This window comes from Psittacula echo, assembly GCF_963264785.1.
Source record: "Psittacula echo genome assembly, chromosome: 2".
NCBI lineage: Eukaryota > Metazoa > Chordata > Aves > Psittaciformes > Psittacidae > Psittacula > Psittacula echo.
The window spans coordinates 130,396,438-130,413,044 of NC_137737.1; the positions used below are offsets into that span (position 1 = coordinate 130,396,438).

Genomic DNA, 16,607 nt, shown 5'->3' on the forward strand with positions numbered 1-16,607 from the left:
GAGTCTGAAGAGGTCTATATACAATGCCAAAACTAATCATACTAACATAAAGGAAAATACACAAAACAAAGCTGTGCCTGTGTATCAGAACACTGTTCTGTGTGCAAAAACATTATCGATTTGTACTTTATTACTCCTTACGCTCTCCTTTTTGTGCAGAAAAGAACTTTGTTCCACCCCCTACCTACCTCCTACTTCTCAGCTAATATTAAAAGCAGAGACAGCTCTATAAAGAAATTATGTTGCTGAGGTCATTGCTTTTATAAAGTACTCACTAGCACATTATGAAGTATGAAAAATGAAGTTGTTTAAAATACTGTTGAATACAGGTTGCATAAAAATCCACACACATTTTTTGCTTTCTACTCTGTTTCTTCTCTAATTTCTCCAAATTTTGATGCTGGGGCATCTTTTGCTGCTTACTGTTTAGCCAATCTACTGCACAATGAGAACCCTTTAGTTTTCTATTCCTATTCCATAATGTCGTGTGTTTTTCTGGTGGTAGAAGTTCTGTCTCTTTTTTTCCTTTGATCCAGGTACTGCTATGTGGATATTTGTTAGCAATGACTGATGTGGAATCTACATATGCAGACTTTATTGCTTCAGGAAGAACAGGTAGAAGAAATGCATTACATGACATACTTGTGTCCTCTCCGGGTGGGAACTCTAGTGAACTAGCCTTAAAGTTATCAGAGCTTGATATAAACAAAACGGGTGAGTACATCTTGGTCTTTTATTATATTTATTTAAAAGTAAAATTACAAGTGTAATTTTGCAACAGATTTTTTTTTTTTTTGTGATCGGCAGGGATTGCCTGCAATAAGAAGCTCAGATTTCATAAATGGGAAGGGAGGCTATTTGCAAGTACAACATATGACTGAAAAAAAAGTCATTCCGCAGTGAGTGCCTAGTAGTAGGGTCCATATGAGGGTAAATTTCATGGAAAACTGAGTATAAGGAAGTTCTTATTAAGACCCAACTGTTCATAATATCCCTCAACGAAGCTCTCTGGTTTGAAGCCTTTAGGAGAAGCCATGTATCTACTTGAAAAGTTATTGTGTAGACTGATTTTGTTTTCAGCTGCCAAAGGACAGAGCAATAGCACTGCGTTGTTGCTTGTTTTACTTGGATCTTTGTTCCTGGGTAAATTGTCTCTTTCCCCTTTCTGCTGATCCTTTGTCCTTCTTTTAAGGTGATTAGTACTAATGCAACCTTAAACCTTATTTCACCTCTGATATTACCAAAATTTTCAGTTGGTTGTGTACTCTCAGCTGACAGGAAGGAGGAACAGCGTATGCTGAAGGGCCTTATAGGAAAATGATATAAAAATAGTAATATGGCTGTGCAGTTATTTTCATGTTATGTCGGTGGGGGTAAATGAATGCATCTTACATATATTTGAAAGCTCTTTTCAGATCTTAGGAAAGATATCTTATGCTTACTTTAATAATAGCAGAAGAAAACTAATGTGGCTATGGTGGGTTGACCCTGGCTGGATGCCTGGTGCCCACCAAAGCTGCTCTATCAGTCTCCTCAGCTGTACAGGGGAGAGAAAATGTAACAAAAAGCTCATGGGTTGAGATAAGGACACGAAGAGATCACTCGCCAATAACCATCACAGGCAAAACATTCAACTTGCGGGAAATGAATTTAATCTACTGCCAAATCAAATCAGAGTAGGGCCATGAGAAATAAAACTAAATCTTAAAACACTTTCCCCTCACCCCTTCCTTCTTCCCAGGCTCAACTTCACTCCTGATTTTCTCTACCTCTTTCCACCCAGTGGTGCAGGGAAATAGCAGTTGCAGTCAGTTCATCATACTTTGTCTCTGTTGCTCCTTCCTCCTCAGGAGGATGGCTCCTCACACTTTTCCTCTGCTCCAGCATGGAGTCCTCCCACAGGAGACAGTCCTTCATGAACTTTTTCAACGTGAATCCTTCCCACAGGCTGCAGTTCTTCACGAACTTCTCCAGTGCGGGTCCCCTGTGTGGTCACAAGTCCTGCCAGCAAGCCTGCTCCGTGGGCTGCAGGGGCACAGCCTGCCTTAGCATGGGCTGTAGGGGAATCTTTGCTCCAGTGCCAGGAGCACCTCCTTCCCTCCTCCTTCACTGGCCTTGGTGTCTGCAGAACTGGTTCTCTCATGTATTCCTACTCCTCTCTCCAGCTGCAACTGCTCTTGCAAAGTAACTTTTCCCCCCTTCTTAAATTAGTTATCCCACCATCACTAACGGGCTCAGCCTTGGCCAGTGACAGTTCCATTTAGGAGCTGCTGGCATTGCTTCTGTGTGACGTAGGGGAGCCTCTGGAAGCTTCTCACAGAAGCCACCCCTGCAGCCATCGTGCTGCCAGAACCTTGCCATGCAAACCAATATAGTGGCAAAGAACAAACTGTTGATAAGCAGCTGACAGGTTTGTGCACATACACTTCTCAGAGACAACAGCAGAAGTTCTGAGGAGCATTGTCATTGCTGGACAGTCAGATGGGTGGCTATAGTGGTGTTTGGAGCGGGGTATTTTTTTTTGGCTTTAAGACTAATGTACATATAAAGTTATTCCTTCTGCAGTTACCAGTTTGGGGCCTGTAGCTTTTAGATGCATGCGCTTCTAGCCGGGACAGGCCTTTAATTTATTTTTTTTTTTCCTATTAAAAAAGAAAAGCTTTATTAGTATGTGTGTAGGTGTGTCTATTTATTTGAATGTGGGGATAAGTGTAAAATGTTGGAAAAATAGAAAGTAGGTGGCATTTGAAATGTATAATGCCAACCTTCCTTGTTGCTTCAGTTTTCTTCAGTCTCAGATGTGCATTTATCAAAATTGTCTTTGATCTTGTACATTTAGAAGACACAAACATTTTTTTAAGTTATTTTTAAGTTAAGCTGTTGGAGTGATTGTAAGCCAGAACCATGTACTTTTGTGAGGTATAAAAACAATGTGACTTTGTGCCTGTAATATGTCAGTACACATTTTGTGCGTGCTGTTAGCTCTGTAGTGATGATAATGGCTTAAGTAACTGTTAGCTTCATTTTTACTATATAAGTAAGGAGTTTAGTTTTTCTTGGAGACCTCTTTTGCAGCTTGGGTAATTATTGCAGAAAAGTGTACAGAATTGCTTATAAAATTACCTTAGGTAGTAGATGCACAAAAGTGCCTACATGCTGCTTCAGGAGGTTATGCAGTTTGAATTGGAAACAGTGAAAATAAAGTTTGTATTGTTAGTACACCTAGGTGCCGGATAAAAGCCTCTGAACCATAAATATTGGAAAACATGTTGTATTATCATTTGTAGTAGTGCATTATCCCATCATGTCCCTCCAAACCAAAGAGGGGCTACAAAATATTTTGCGTCCCATATTTCAGTTTGGAATATATGAGTGCTTGTGGTATGTATATATGCCTCACATCTGACAGGATTAAGAGGAAAACATGTCTGGGGATTGTGTCTTACTTCTTTGAAGTTGGATGTCAAACAATTTCTGCTAAGTGCTATCTAATGATACAAATGTAGACATCAAGTTTCAATTCTTTTGTCTCTCATTACAGCTGTATACCTTTTCTTGTAAAAGTGCAAGTGTATTTGCTTTCAACTGCATAGAGTAATGGGAAAGTAGGATAATGCAGATAAAAAAAAAAAAAAAGGTTATTATGAAATATATGTAAATTAACTACCCAAGCATATTTAGTACATTCACTTTGAAAAGCCTGCAGATACATTTCCTGTAAAAAACAGGAGCAGCTTTGATCAGCACTAGGCAGTGAGGCCTTGTTTAAAGACCACATATTTTCTGTCATGCACTATTTGATACCTGGAGTACTGGTTAATCTCCTCATTGATAAGCTGATGACAATCAAGAGTTTACTGCATAATTATGTGTAATACCTGTAATTATTGTATTATACTCTCCCTTCAAAACAACTGTTCCAGTGTTCTTTGTCCATAATAAGCAAACAACCTGCTAATATGGATGGAATGGCCACATTTACAAAACTTCAGAACACAGATGCCAGGTGCTCAGTGGTGAGGCGTTTTTTCTAAATTCAGTAAAAGCAACACTGTGTACATCTGTTAAGTAGAAAACCGCAACAGAAATCATAAGGCAGAAGGCAAAAGAAAGATTTTAGTAGGGAAATCAGCTGGTAGCTCTCCTGCTCAAAGCTCTTTCAAGGTACCCAATGCAATTCCAAGAAACTTCATATTCAGATCATTGTGAAGTAATGAAAGTAGTAAGGGAAAAGTACAGTGAAGAGGGAAGACCAGTCTCCCCAAGACTAAGCTCTAAAACAGATTGCTGGTTTTCAGGGTGTCTGTAGATATGCCCTAGAACACAGATTCAGTGCAGAAGTGGAAAGGAAACTTCCCTGTAAAAGTTGTGACGGTCGAATCATCTGCAGAATCCTGGGGATAGTGGAGGTGTTTAAAGGCACGGAGAACTGGAATGAAGGACTGATCATAGAAATTTGTGATTGAAAGTAATTTTAGTTCATGGTAGAATGTTTTATGTGTAAGTATTGGGAACACTGGTAGACACTGAAAAGTCAGTAATGTTACAGGAAGAAAAATGAGTTAAAAGATGCACATTAGCAGAACTAGTAACTGTTGCTAGCTTACCAACTTGCACAACTGTATTATGGCTTACAGTATATTATTTGGTTTGGGGTTCTGTAATACTATCTGTTGGTTTCAAAATGCTGTGCAAGAATTGCAGCTCTTACTCTTAAGAGCTTATAGCCATCATGCTTTGAAGGAAGAATAGTTCAAGAGTGTGCTTAGGCAACTTGGAGATTCTTGTAACTCGTAAGCAAAATTATTTCTGCAAATGTATTTTAAGGCCTTTGATAGAAAAGCTTTGCCAGCAGAAAGTCAAAGTCTGCTTATTCCGAGCTCAAGAGCAGAGCATCCCGACACGTAGGAAGTCAAGGAAGAGGGCCAAGAGACCTGCGTGGCTAAATAAGGGACTGCTGGGTATGCTCAAGTGGAAGAGGAGAGTTTATAGGTCATGGAAGGAGGGGCTGGCCACTCAGGAGGAATATAAGGCTGCTGCTAGAGGATGTAGGAAGGCAGCTAGGATGGCTAAGGCCTCCTTAGAATTAAATCTGGCGAGAGGGGTCAAGGACAACAGAAAGAGCTTTTTCAAATACATAGCTGATAAAACTAACACCAGAGGCAAGGTAGGCCCACTGGTGAACGGGATGGTGCCCTGGTGACAGAAGATACAGAGATGGCAGAGTTATTGAATGCCTTCTTTGTCTCTGTCTACTCTGCCGGAGGCAGTCCTGAAGAGCCCTGTACTCCTGAGACCTCAGATGAAGTCAGGTCACTGGAGCAGTTTGCCTTAGTCGACGAGGAGTGGGTTAGGGACCAGTTGAGCAATCTGGACATCCATAAATCCATGGGTCCAGATGGGATGCACCCGCGGGTGCTGAGGGAACTGGCGGAAGTCATTGCTAGACCACTCTCCATCATCTTTACCAAGTCTTGGGAAACGGGAGAGGTGCCTGAGGACTGGAAGAAAGCAAATGTCACTCCAGTCTTCAAAAAGGGCAAGAAGGAGGACCCGGGTAACTATAGACTGGTCAGCCTCACCTCCATCCCTGGGAAAGTGATGGAACACCTTATCCTTGATGCCATCTTAAGGCATGTCAAGGATAAGAGGGTTATGAGGGGCAGTCACCATGGCTTTACCAAGGGGAAGTCATGCTTGACCAACCTCATAGCCTTTTATGAGGAAATAACACGGTGGATGGATGATGGCAGAGCGGTGGATGTGGTCTACCTTGACTTCAGCAAAGCATTTGACACAGTCTCCCACAGCATCCTCATAGCTAAACTGAGGAAGTGTGGCCTGGATGATCAGGTAGTGAGGTGGACTGCAAACTGGCTGAAGGACAGAAGCCAGAGAGTTGTAGTCTATGGGGCGGAGTCTAGTTGGAGGCCTGTATCTAGTGGAGTGCCTCAAGGGTCAGTATAGGGACCAGTATTATTTAATATATTCATCAATGATTTAGATGAGGGAATTGAGTGTACTATCAGCAAGTTTGCTGATGACACTAAGCTGGGAGGAGTGGCTGACACGCCAGAAGGCTGTGCTGCCATCCAGAGAGACCTGGACAGGCTGGAGAGTTGGGCAGGGAGAAACTTGATGAAATATAACAAGGGAAAGTGTAGAGTCCTGCATCTGGGCAGGAACAACCCCAGATTCCAATATAGGTTGGGGAACGACCTGTTAGAGAGTAGTGTAGGGGAGAGGGACCTGGGGGTCCTAGTGGACGGCAGGATGACCATGAGCCAACACTGTGCCCTTGTGGCCAAGAAGGCCAATGGCATCCTGGGGTGTATTAGAAGGGGGGTGGTCAGTAGGTCGAGAGAGGCCCTCCTTCCCCTCTACTCTGCCCTGGTGAGACCGCATCTGGAATATTGTGTCCAGTTCTGGGCCCCTCAGTTCAAGAAGGACAGGGACCTGCTGGAGAGAGTCCAGCGCAGGGCAACTAAGATGATTAAGGGAGTGGAGCATCTCCCTTATGAGGAAAGGCTGAGGGAGCTGGGTCTCTATAGTTTGGAGAAGAGGAGACTGCGGGGGGACCTTATTAGTGTATATAAATATATAAAGGGGGAGTGTCATGAGGATGGAGCCAGGCTCTTCTCAGTGGCAAACAATGACAGGACAAGGGGTAATGGGTATAAACTGGAACACAAGAGGTTCCGCTTAAACTTGAGAAGAAACTTCTTCTCAGTGAGGGTGACAGAACACTGGAACAGGCTGCCCAGGGAGGTTGTGGAGTCTCCTTCTCTGGAGACATTCAAAACCCGCCTGGACACATTCCTATGTAACCTTATTTAGGTGTTCCTGCTCTGGCAGGGGGATTGGACTAGATGATCTTTTGAGGTCCCTTCCAATCTCTAACATACTGTGATACTGTGAAGACAGTGTATTATACATTAAATGGATTTAGACTAGTGAGTTTTTTCAGCGAGTTAAGAAAATCTTTCAAGAAGTGGTATATTAGAATCTTAGTGCTCCTTGTCTGAATCTTTGTGCACTATGTTTAACATTTAGATAGTGAAATGCTTTGTGTCCAGGATGATTTTTCTTTTAAACACAAATACTTTGCTGGAAACCTTGACTCACCCAGAGAGTATGAGGGATATTAAAGACTTGCCAGTAGTACGGAGTACAGAGCAGGTAAAAAAGGAATTAAAAAAAAAGAAAAAATCAGGTTCCACCCGTCTGGGCATTTGCACTATCAGAAAAAATGCAGTAGGCTTTGTAGAAAGTGCTTGGACAACCTGGGCAAAAGGGATTTCCATCCAATAGGAAATAATTGTATGTAGATCCATTCCTGATGGAATCCTTGTCAGAGGTAAAACTCAGAAATAATTTGCTGAGAAAGTGCCTTGCAAAACAGATTTTTATTTATTACTTAATCCATAATGAACAGAACAAACCTCAGTGTTTAACAGGTTAATCAGTTTATCATACAACTTTGCATCAGGTTGAATTTGATAACTGCCGATGCCTTTTGAGGCATTTTGCCACTTCGATACTTAGTGCATGCAGAAAACACGGATGCCACATCTGAGCTTTTGCAGTATTCTTTGAAATGCAAAGAACTTCTTTTTTTTTCCATTAGCAATGTGCCATTTCTTCTATATAGAAGAGAGAAGGTGTTTGTGGTGCAGAGGTACAGTGTGATCTAAAATAGGGAAACGATAAACATTTTCTATTGAGAACTCCAATTATATTCTAAAGATCTATAGATTACATGGCAGAGGCACTACTACATCTGATTAAATCCCTTTATAACTTAGTCTATGGAATCTTGTTCTGTTAACTACTGTATCAAGCCAGTTCAGTCCAAATTACTCTGAATCCTTGCAAGATACAAGAGACAACTTACGACTTAACATTATTCCTTACCCTAATTCTATTCCTTATTATGTGCCTATAGCTAATAGGTCCAGTGTTTAGGGACTTCTATCTCACTTGCACTTAGCTTCCACCTGCCTGAACCTGTTAGGTCTTTAACCATTAAGTGAAATACAGTGTTTTGCATATAGGTACTAATAGAACATCTTCAGTGCACTACTTAGCCTTCTTTAGACAGGCTTCATGGGTTGTCTGCTCATGTGCCACTGTAAGATGTTTTCTATTCTTCAGATGGTTCTGTGGTTTGCAGCGAGACAGCTGGACTGAATGCCGTGGGGTATGGTACTGAAAATTGTCACACAGAGCAAACAGCTTTAATAAAAACTATTGCTCTTGCTGAAGTTATGTCTCTTTATAGTAAACTCTGTTCAGACTTGGTGTAAAGAGGCTTTTTTCTCTTATATTGTCATAATATCATAACGAAGAAATTGTCAAGAATACCCTACTGTTTTTGTTAAATTCTTATGGCTACTTTAGGTCTGTACTTAAAATGATGGTGGTGATTGCAGCTAGGAATTTGTTTTTGAAGGTCTCTCTTGAGATGCAGGGTATGACTATCTTAGTGAAAGGTTTCATATTAATGCAAGATTTCAGTTTCACAAAGTAAAAAGTTTTACAAAGTAAAGATACTTTGTTTTTGAGACTGGTGGCTGAACAGTTGGGGTTCTGGGAAGAAGACTTCTTTGGTTTAGGGTTGATCACTCGTCATTTTCTTGTCTGTTATAGAAGGAGAAGGAGATGCACAACGAAATCCAAGTGAGCAAACTGGGGAGGCCCAAGGGGAGGCAGCAAAGCAAGAAAGCTGACATCCGACTTTGACCGACTGAAGCAGCTGCTGGATGTTTTCAGACTACAAGAGCATGCTGGAACAAATCTGTTTCCATGAGCAAGCTGGTGGAAAAGAAAGTGCATGTGTCTTCACTGCTGGAACCCACTCAACAGAATGCTAAAAATGGGGGTGCAAGCTGTGGCAGAAGACAGAATTTTCTCTACCTCTGTCATTAGCAATGGTTGAACATGTGTTGATTTTTTTGGGATAGTGTCATCAGATGGATCCCTTCATAATGACTACTTGATGGGAACACTTTTAGAAAGTAGAACAGGTAAATCTTGTAGCAAATGGCCTGTGAAACATCAGAGGATCTAATTGTGCATCTTAAGCAAAGGCTTGTATGATCCTTAGAGTTTAAAATTCTCTGGCCAAAGTGTTCACCCATTAAAAGAACTGTAAAGAAAGCACTGTTTTTAGAATTTTGCGTCTGTTTTACAGCTCTGTTATTTACAATGGTTTTTGTATTGTATGACTTAGATGCTCCACACTGCCCCTTCTCAACTGCTTATGAAGGATATTTCTGTTACTGTGAATTTTTCTACCACACATTTTGAAAGGGCTGGGATTTTGCATAATGTGGTGATATGCACATGATAGATTTAAAACGTCAACTGCTAAATTGATTATGCCTAAACTGAAATGATTCAGCATCCCTCTAATTTGTTACTAGATGAGCCTTCAAAATGATTTGTTAATGTGAGTACTTCAGCGTGTTTTGTGTCCTTGGTACAGTTTTGCCACTTGCCTGTAGCTAGTCGTTTATTAGAGACTCAAATTTGAATATTTTATGTTCTTCCCCATTTTTCTAATTTTATTCCCAATTTCTTAATCTTTCTCCGAGATATTTTTTTTAAAATGTTAGTCCAAGTATTTTATTGTTAAGGTAGTTTTAAGAATACATTTATAGCCTTATATAGGTTAAAATTCAAACAGATTCCATGGTGCTAGAGATTTTCCTGGTTCACATGTTAAGGATGGGCCTTGTTTACGCACAGGAAAATAACTGGCATAGGTTATTGCCAATTATGTGTTCTGGAATAAGTTTTAGATTGCAGGATAGCCCAGCTAGTGGATCATGGGCTGGATCCACCTAGGTAGAGCAGTTTTTCTATTCCTTGCCTTTGCCTCAGTTGATCAGGCTGTTGAGTTTGCAGAGCCAGTAGCCTGTTACTGATGCACCAGGTTACAGCCAAGTGCTAGAAGCTGCCTCAGCAGCCTTTTGGCTAGGAGGAAACGGAAGTGAGAGACTTGGCATGTAGCACCCAAAAGACTGGATGTTTCCAATTTCATTTATTCCAAAATGACAGTCCTGGACCTTCTTTGAAATACCAGGATAGCTTGTCCATCCAGGAGACTACTTAAAACATCTACCAATTAATAACCTAGTTTGCAGTAGCTATGCTGATTGATTTCCTCCCCCCATCCTGACCCAATAGACAAGACCATATATGAAGCAAAATGGGCAGCCACACCTCTTAAGTGTGACTAAGGTGAGTAAAGAGAGTGACTGACTAGTAAACCATGGCAATCACATAAGCACCAATCACAAAGTCAGAAGATTAGTTTTCTTTTATTAACAGGAGGTGATGTCACTTTCTTTATATATAGTATATATATAATATATATTTTTGTGTTGTTGTTGGTTTCAAATGTTATGCACTTTTTAATGTTTGTAAACTTTTACTAATGAATAGTGTGATTGCTTCCTGAATATATTAATCATCAGTTAACAAAACATCTTTGTGGACACAGCTGTTTGTTTCTACCATATGTATCATGGTTCTTGTCACCTGAAATTCTTTTGTGAGATGTGTGGAGAAGAAACAAACACTTCTGATCAGTATTATGAGCTCATTTATTAGTGTTAATAAAAAACAAGCCAGCAGTATGCTTGTGGCTCATTAGTGTAATATTAATTCTCATCTTTTATTGTTTGGAAGCTGAATGCCTTGCTGTCTTATTAGCTATCAAATGCCCTATCTTCTTGGTAACAGAAGTAGTCCATTTGCTTTGAAAATACTGTTAGCCTTAAACTAATTATTTATTTGTTTCACTTGATGTTCCTTTCAAACTTAACACAGTATTACTAATCTTTCTTTTTTAATTATTTTTCCCTCCCCTTGCTCTTGCATCAAGTCTTCAAGCTGAACTGGTTGCCCCTTTGTCATGGACTAGTTACTATCAATCTAGCACAAACACCAGAAGGAAATAAGATTCTAGGGCTTTTTATAGTGTTACTTTATTGATGATCCATGAAACATCATCAGTAAAATGTCGTGGGAAAAGGCAATAGTGGAATAAATAATTACAGTACATTAACTTGTTGGGTTTCCTTATTTTCCTTCAGTGCTTTTTCTTTCAGTACACTTCTTAATTCTTCTGTGTTGTGAAATAAAATTCATTTCAGCCTTTCCTCTTTATTTTGTACTGGTTTCTTCTATTTTTCCTCTTTGGTTTTTTTTTTTTGTTGTTTTTAAAACAATTGCGGAGTCCTTCGGTGCTGTCTAAAACACATCTCTCTGTGATGGAAAAGCATTGTTAATTTTAGTGGAGTAAAAGGCTGTTTATGTTCCTCATCCCCAGAGGGATAAAGTAAGCACTCATACACTTTTGGACTCTCCTTGCTCTCTTTATTCGGGATATTTCTATAAGCAGGCCATACTTCATGTAAACATGTGGTTAGTCTGTTCCAAATCACAGCACTGCACCTTAACCACTGTTACCCAAGCAATTACAAAAGAGCTAGTTCAAGTACAGTCACACCTTTTCTTCTGAGTAAGTGCATCATATAACAGGGACCCTGATGGCAGAATCAGACTTTGAATAGGTTGTTTTTCCTTTGCTAGTTATCTTTTTCAGTAAGCCTGTCACTCTGGCTCCTGTTCACAGTATCACAGTATCACAGTATGCTAGAGATTGGAAGGGACCTCAAAAGATCATCTAGTCCAATCCCCCTGCCAGAGCAGGAACACCTAGATGAGTTTACACAGGAATGTGTCCAGGCGGGTTTTGAATGTCTCCAGAGAAGGAGACTCCACAACCTCCCTGGGCAGCCTGTTCCAGTGTTCTGTCACCCTCACTGAGAAGAAGTTTCTTCTCAAGTTTAAGTGGAACCTCTTGTGTTCCAGTTTATACCCATTACCCCTTGTCCTGTCATTGTTTGCCACTGATTGTTCCACTATCTTTATATTTTATTGTTTTCATGAAGGGTAAAATCATAGAATCGTAGAGTTAGGGTTGGAAAGGACCTTAAGATCATCTAGTTCCAACCCCCCTGCCATGGGCAGGGACACCCCACACTAAACCATGCCACCCAGGGCTTCGTCCAACCTAGCCTTGAACACCGCCAGGGATGGAGCATGCACAACTTCCCTGGGCAACCCATGCCAGTGCCTCACCACCCTCTCAGTAAAGACTTTCTTCCTTATAGCCAATCTAAACTTCCCCTGTTCAAGGTTTAACCCATTACCCCTTGTCCTGTCAGTACAGTCCCTAATGAAGAGTCCATCCCCAGCATCCTTGTATTAAAAATATTTAAATGTTTGTTTAATTCAGGATTATCTTAGATCTCTCCAAATGCTATATAAACTCAACAGTTAGAGCTCAGCTATCAGTTTAATAGTCCCTAAAGGTCTGACTCTGGTGGGGTTTGTGGTGGTGTTTTGTTTGCTTTGCTGTCTCTCTATTTGTATATTTTCAGTGCTTCCTTCACCCTGTCAGACCTGTCACTTCAGAAAAATAGTCTCTGGACTTACATGCTTCTTGCTGTAATAAAATGTATGACTGTGTTTGCAAGCATTGCACTTGCAGGGTTTAGATTCTCCATCCACTTGAAACACAAAGAGTACAGAACTGGAGAGAGAGATTGGCCTTTTTTTTTTTTTTTTTTCCCTCCCCCTGCTTATTTCTATTGATGTTGTCCATGTGCTTAGAAAAGCTTCTATTAAACAACAGCAGCAAGTACACACATACCCTTATTTCATCAACTATCATTTTAAGTCAGAAGTTCACCATGAACTTCCATTCAGCTATTGAATAAATATAAATAAAATTCAGTATATCTGCTACTCATCCCTGTTGTTTCTCTTGCCACGTTTTTTCCACAATTTAATGTAGGAAGAATTGTATCCTGCTGTGAGTGACAGGTCATGAGCAGTTAGATTTCATGCAGATGGATAATTAAATTATTGTGTGCCCAGAAAGGAGGGAGCTACTACCAAAGTGGTTGTGAATTCCTTCCTCAGCTGAATGGTGAAGAATTCCAGGTGTACTTGGTATTTATAGTTCGTTTCAGAAACATCAATGAATTTTGTACAAAGAAAAGACTGAGAGCTGCTGTTGAGACTAAGCACAGTAATGTAGCCCCTACTTTGTCAAAGTTTATCTTACCTCAGTAGTATTTCTATGCTAGAACGCTGTATTTTTGCTCTGACTTGTTTTCTTGCTTTGCTTTGCCTCTCTTCCTGGTTGTTTGGGGTTTTAGTTTTTGTCTTGTGCTTCCCTTGTAAAATAATACCTAGAAACATATGGATATGGATTTTGGATACACATGGATTTTCTGTGTATTTAACTGACTGAAGTCTTTGGAGTGGAAAGGTTGTTTCTCTTCATCTTTTTGTTCAGTACACAAAGGAGGATGTGCTTCAAAGTTCTCAGCATGAGAGAAGCAATAAAGCCTGAAGAAAGTGTGGATTGAAGAAGATAGGCCAGCAATATAAGGAGGTTATCTTTTCTTAATAGTAAGGCAAGTGCAGCCCAATGCAGAAAATAGCTTCCTCTGTCATATCATGGACAGATTTGTTGGTCTTAGCTAAAAAGAAGATAAATTGTTTAACTTGGGTGATATTTTGACTTCAGGACCAACTTCAGGTTTTCAGCAGAGCTCCAGAACTGAAACACGCATGAATCTATGCCCCTTTTCCTTGAGACAAAAGAGAATCACCAGGTTCTAATGAAAAAGAATGAGATTTCCAAGATAAATAAGAAAGGGGTACTAGATAACTAAGAGAGGATACTCTTTGAAAGAAGAAACTTAAACAAGGAAATTACAGACATGGAGGTAGTAGCAAGAAAATGCTCACTGTTCTGTACAGGCTCAAGCAGAATTCTTTCCTGCAGGAGAATAAGGACAGAGATGGTCAATATGAATGTTTGTTACATTTCCGTTATTTTAGTTATGTAACATGCTGCCAATATATGTCTGAGAGAAAATAATGGTCAAACAATGGTCTGTACAAATAGGATAACAGGTTCCTGTTGTTGTGTGTGAATAATAAATCTTATAGTGAGTTAAAATACTAATAAATCATAAAAGCAGAGAGCAAAGATAAACACAAATACAGTGCATTCATTTTATCATTCATTTTCAGTGGCTTTTTCACTGTGTTTCCTGCTAGTTCACACCACTCACTTGCCTGTAACATGATTTCTGTTGTCAGTGTTCTTTTCAGTTCAGTGATTTAGCTGGCTGTTGATGTAAGAACATGTACTGTGAAAGTTTAGAAACTCATGTACAGTAATGATAACTATAGGATGCTTTGATATTTCTCTTTGTCAATGAAACAGGACATATATGAGTCATTGGGGTCAGGAACTGTTCGAAAACATCCTTGACTGCTGTTACCTGGGGGAAAGAATGCAGTAACTATTCCTGGAAGAAGCTATGCTAGGTTTTGGTGGAATGATGTTATAGCTACAGATGAATATAAAAGACCAAGGCTACGGGTAAATTTGGGGAGGGAGAGGTTGGGGTCAGGGACATTAAGCTTGGGGTTTTACACAAGTAGCCTGAAAGCCATGCTGTTGGTGAACTATGACTACTGAATTAGATTGGGCAAACTTAAAAAGCTCTTTAACTTTTAAGAAGTTTGGCCATAACCCATACAACGCACCATTGTACTTGGAAAACCTTTTCAGGCTGATTTCTCCTCACCAGGGATGGTATGCTCTCTATCAAAACACATGCTGATACAAGATGCAATTGGAATCAGAAATAATCAATCAGACTGTACAGCGACAAAAAAAGTGTCACTCCTCCACAGTGACTTCACTCACATACAGCATCTGCAGGTAGTGCTTGAGACACTGGCAGCGTGTTGAATTTTACCTTGGTCAGAACAGGATTATCAGCAGCCCCTGTAGACTACATCTGAACGATATGTCTTGCCATCAGGCAGGGCTGATCATATTTTATGAACTAATTCTTTCTATCTGATGTTCAAATTAAATCAGATTTCACTCTAATGTATGCTTCTGAATATGCATATGGTAATAAATACTCTAGGCTGCAGTTTAATAGGATGTCTTTGAATAATTTGGACATGGAGGACATTTATAATGTCCTATGGATCTGTATGTATTTTGTGCCTATATTTACACTGAAGATATACTATATATTTTATGATTAAATATCATAAGCCAAATGGGAATATGCAACATAAAAAATACTGTATGATATTTAGTTTTTTGTAGTATACATTCATCTCTTTTTACTAATCCTGGAAGTTGTATGTAAGTGCAAATAGGATATAACTCCCGTGTTTCAGTAAAAGATCTTCATTTCCACAGCCTATATTTGATCCTGCAATGCAGTCAAAATGTAGACTCTGTTAACATCTGATTATAGTCATCATTTCCCTAGCAACAGACTGATACCCTCAATACATTACACATTATACTTCAGAGAACAGGGCACGTTGTAAGGGATGAAGATGGATGACTTAACAGGTCTTTTTCACCTACAATTATTCTCATCCAGGGAAAGAATTAAGAACTCTCTGTGGACACAAACACAACATCCTTACTTGTTTGGAAGTGCAAATAGCAACGCTAAGTAATACTAATGATCCTGTAGAAACTATGACTGTTTCGTTGTTATGGAGCTCTCCGAAAAATAAAATGAAAGCACCTCGGGAAGTAAGCAATAAACAGCACACGAACACCTCCTGGTGGCACCGAGTAGTATTTTGAATAGAAGGATCAGAAATTAAGCCAACCCATAGAAGCAAAGGCCCAAACAGGTACGGTGGATCTGTGGTGATTAAAGTGTTGAGAAAATTCTCTGGAAATCATGAAAGCAAAGTATTGTAAATGCATCTTTTACATGATTGAGTTACAGCCCTGGCTTTTGACATTAATCTCTTAAAATACCTACTATTTTACAGAGCTTTCACAGGATTTGCACCTATACCCCATCTGTACAGATAAGATCTCCATAACTGCTAGAAATCAAACTGGGGTTTTAAAGTAGGCCTTGCAACTGATTCCAGCAGATGTACTCAAATCAGATGTGCGTTATTCTCGTCTTCATACGATCTCTGACTGCTATGATGACAGCCCACAGAATTCCAGCCTGCACTCACCAGTCTGACAGCACAGTCGAAACAGTGTACATTCCTGGTGACCTGTACTATCAGGAAATTCAGAACCTGTGTCTACCAAATAGGCTTTAAGTTAAAATAAATCATCACAGCAAACCCAAATAATACTCTTCCGATATTTGTGGAAAGTTTGTGCTTACTGGAATTCCTGGGGGTGGTGGGGAGGAACACCATATGGAAGTGTCATCAAAGCAAATTCAGAAGAACAGGAAGGGATATTCTAAAGCCTTACAGGGTGCTTATGATAGACCTCTCTTTCCTGGACCTAATCCCATGAACAGGGCCAAGCTATGAGATGAATAATGAAAGGATTTGGTGGCTTTTACTGTAAGTAGCCCAAGATACTTCAAAGAGAAAAGGACCACAAGAAAGCGCTCTTTAGTGCAGGAAACAAGAGATCATATGGAAAGGTGGATGAGAAGCCACTTCATTTTAGTAATTATTTAAACAAGACTGTCTCATTTCTTCAGAGA

The 16,607-nt window shown here is 39.9% G+C and overlaps 1 protein-coding gene across 1 annotated transcript; it reads left to right on the forward strand.

Annotated features, from left to right (window-relative positions):
- Nucleotides 1-495: 495 nt before the first annotated feature.
- Nucleotides 496-8,729, forward strand: PKIA (cAMP-dependent protein kinase inhibitor alpha; the record flags this gene model as incomplete). The annotated part of the gene is made up of 2 exons (XM_080610491.1): nt 496-714; nt 8,650-8,729. Exons 1-2 carry the CDS (start codon nt 564-566, stop codon nt 8,727-8,729), a joined length of 231 nt encoding a protein of 76 aa, XP_080466617.1. The 5' UTR covers nt 496-563.
- Between the last annotated feature and the right edge of the window lie 7,878 nt (nt 8,730-16,607).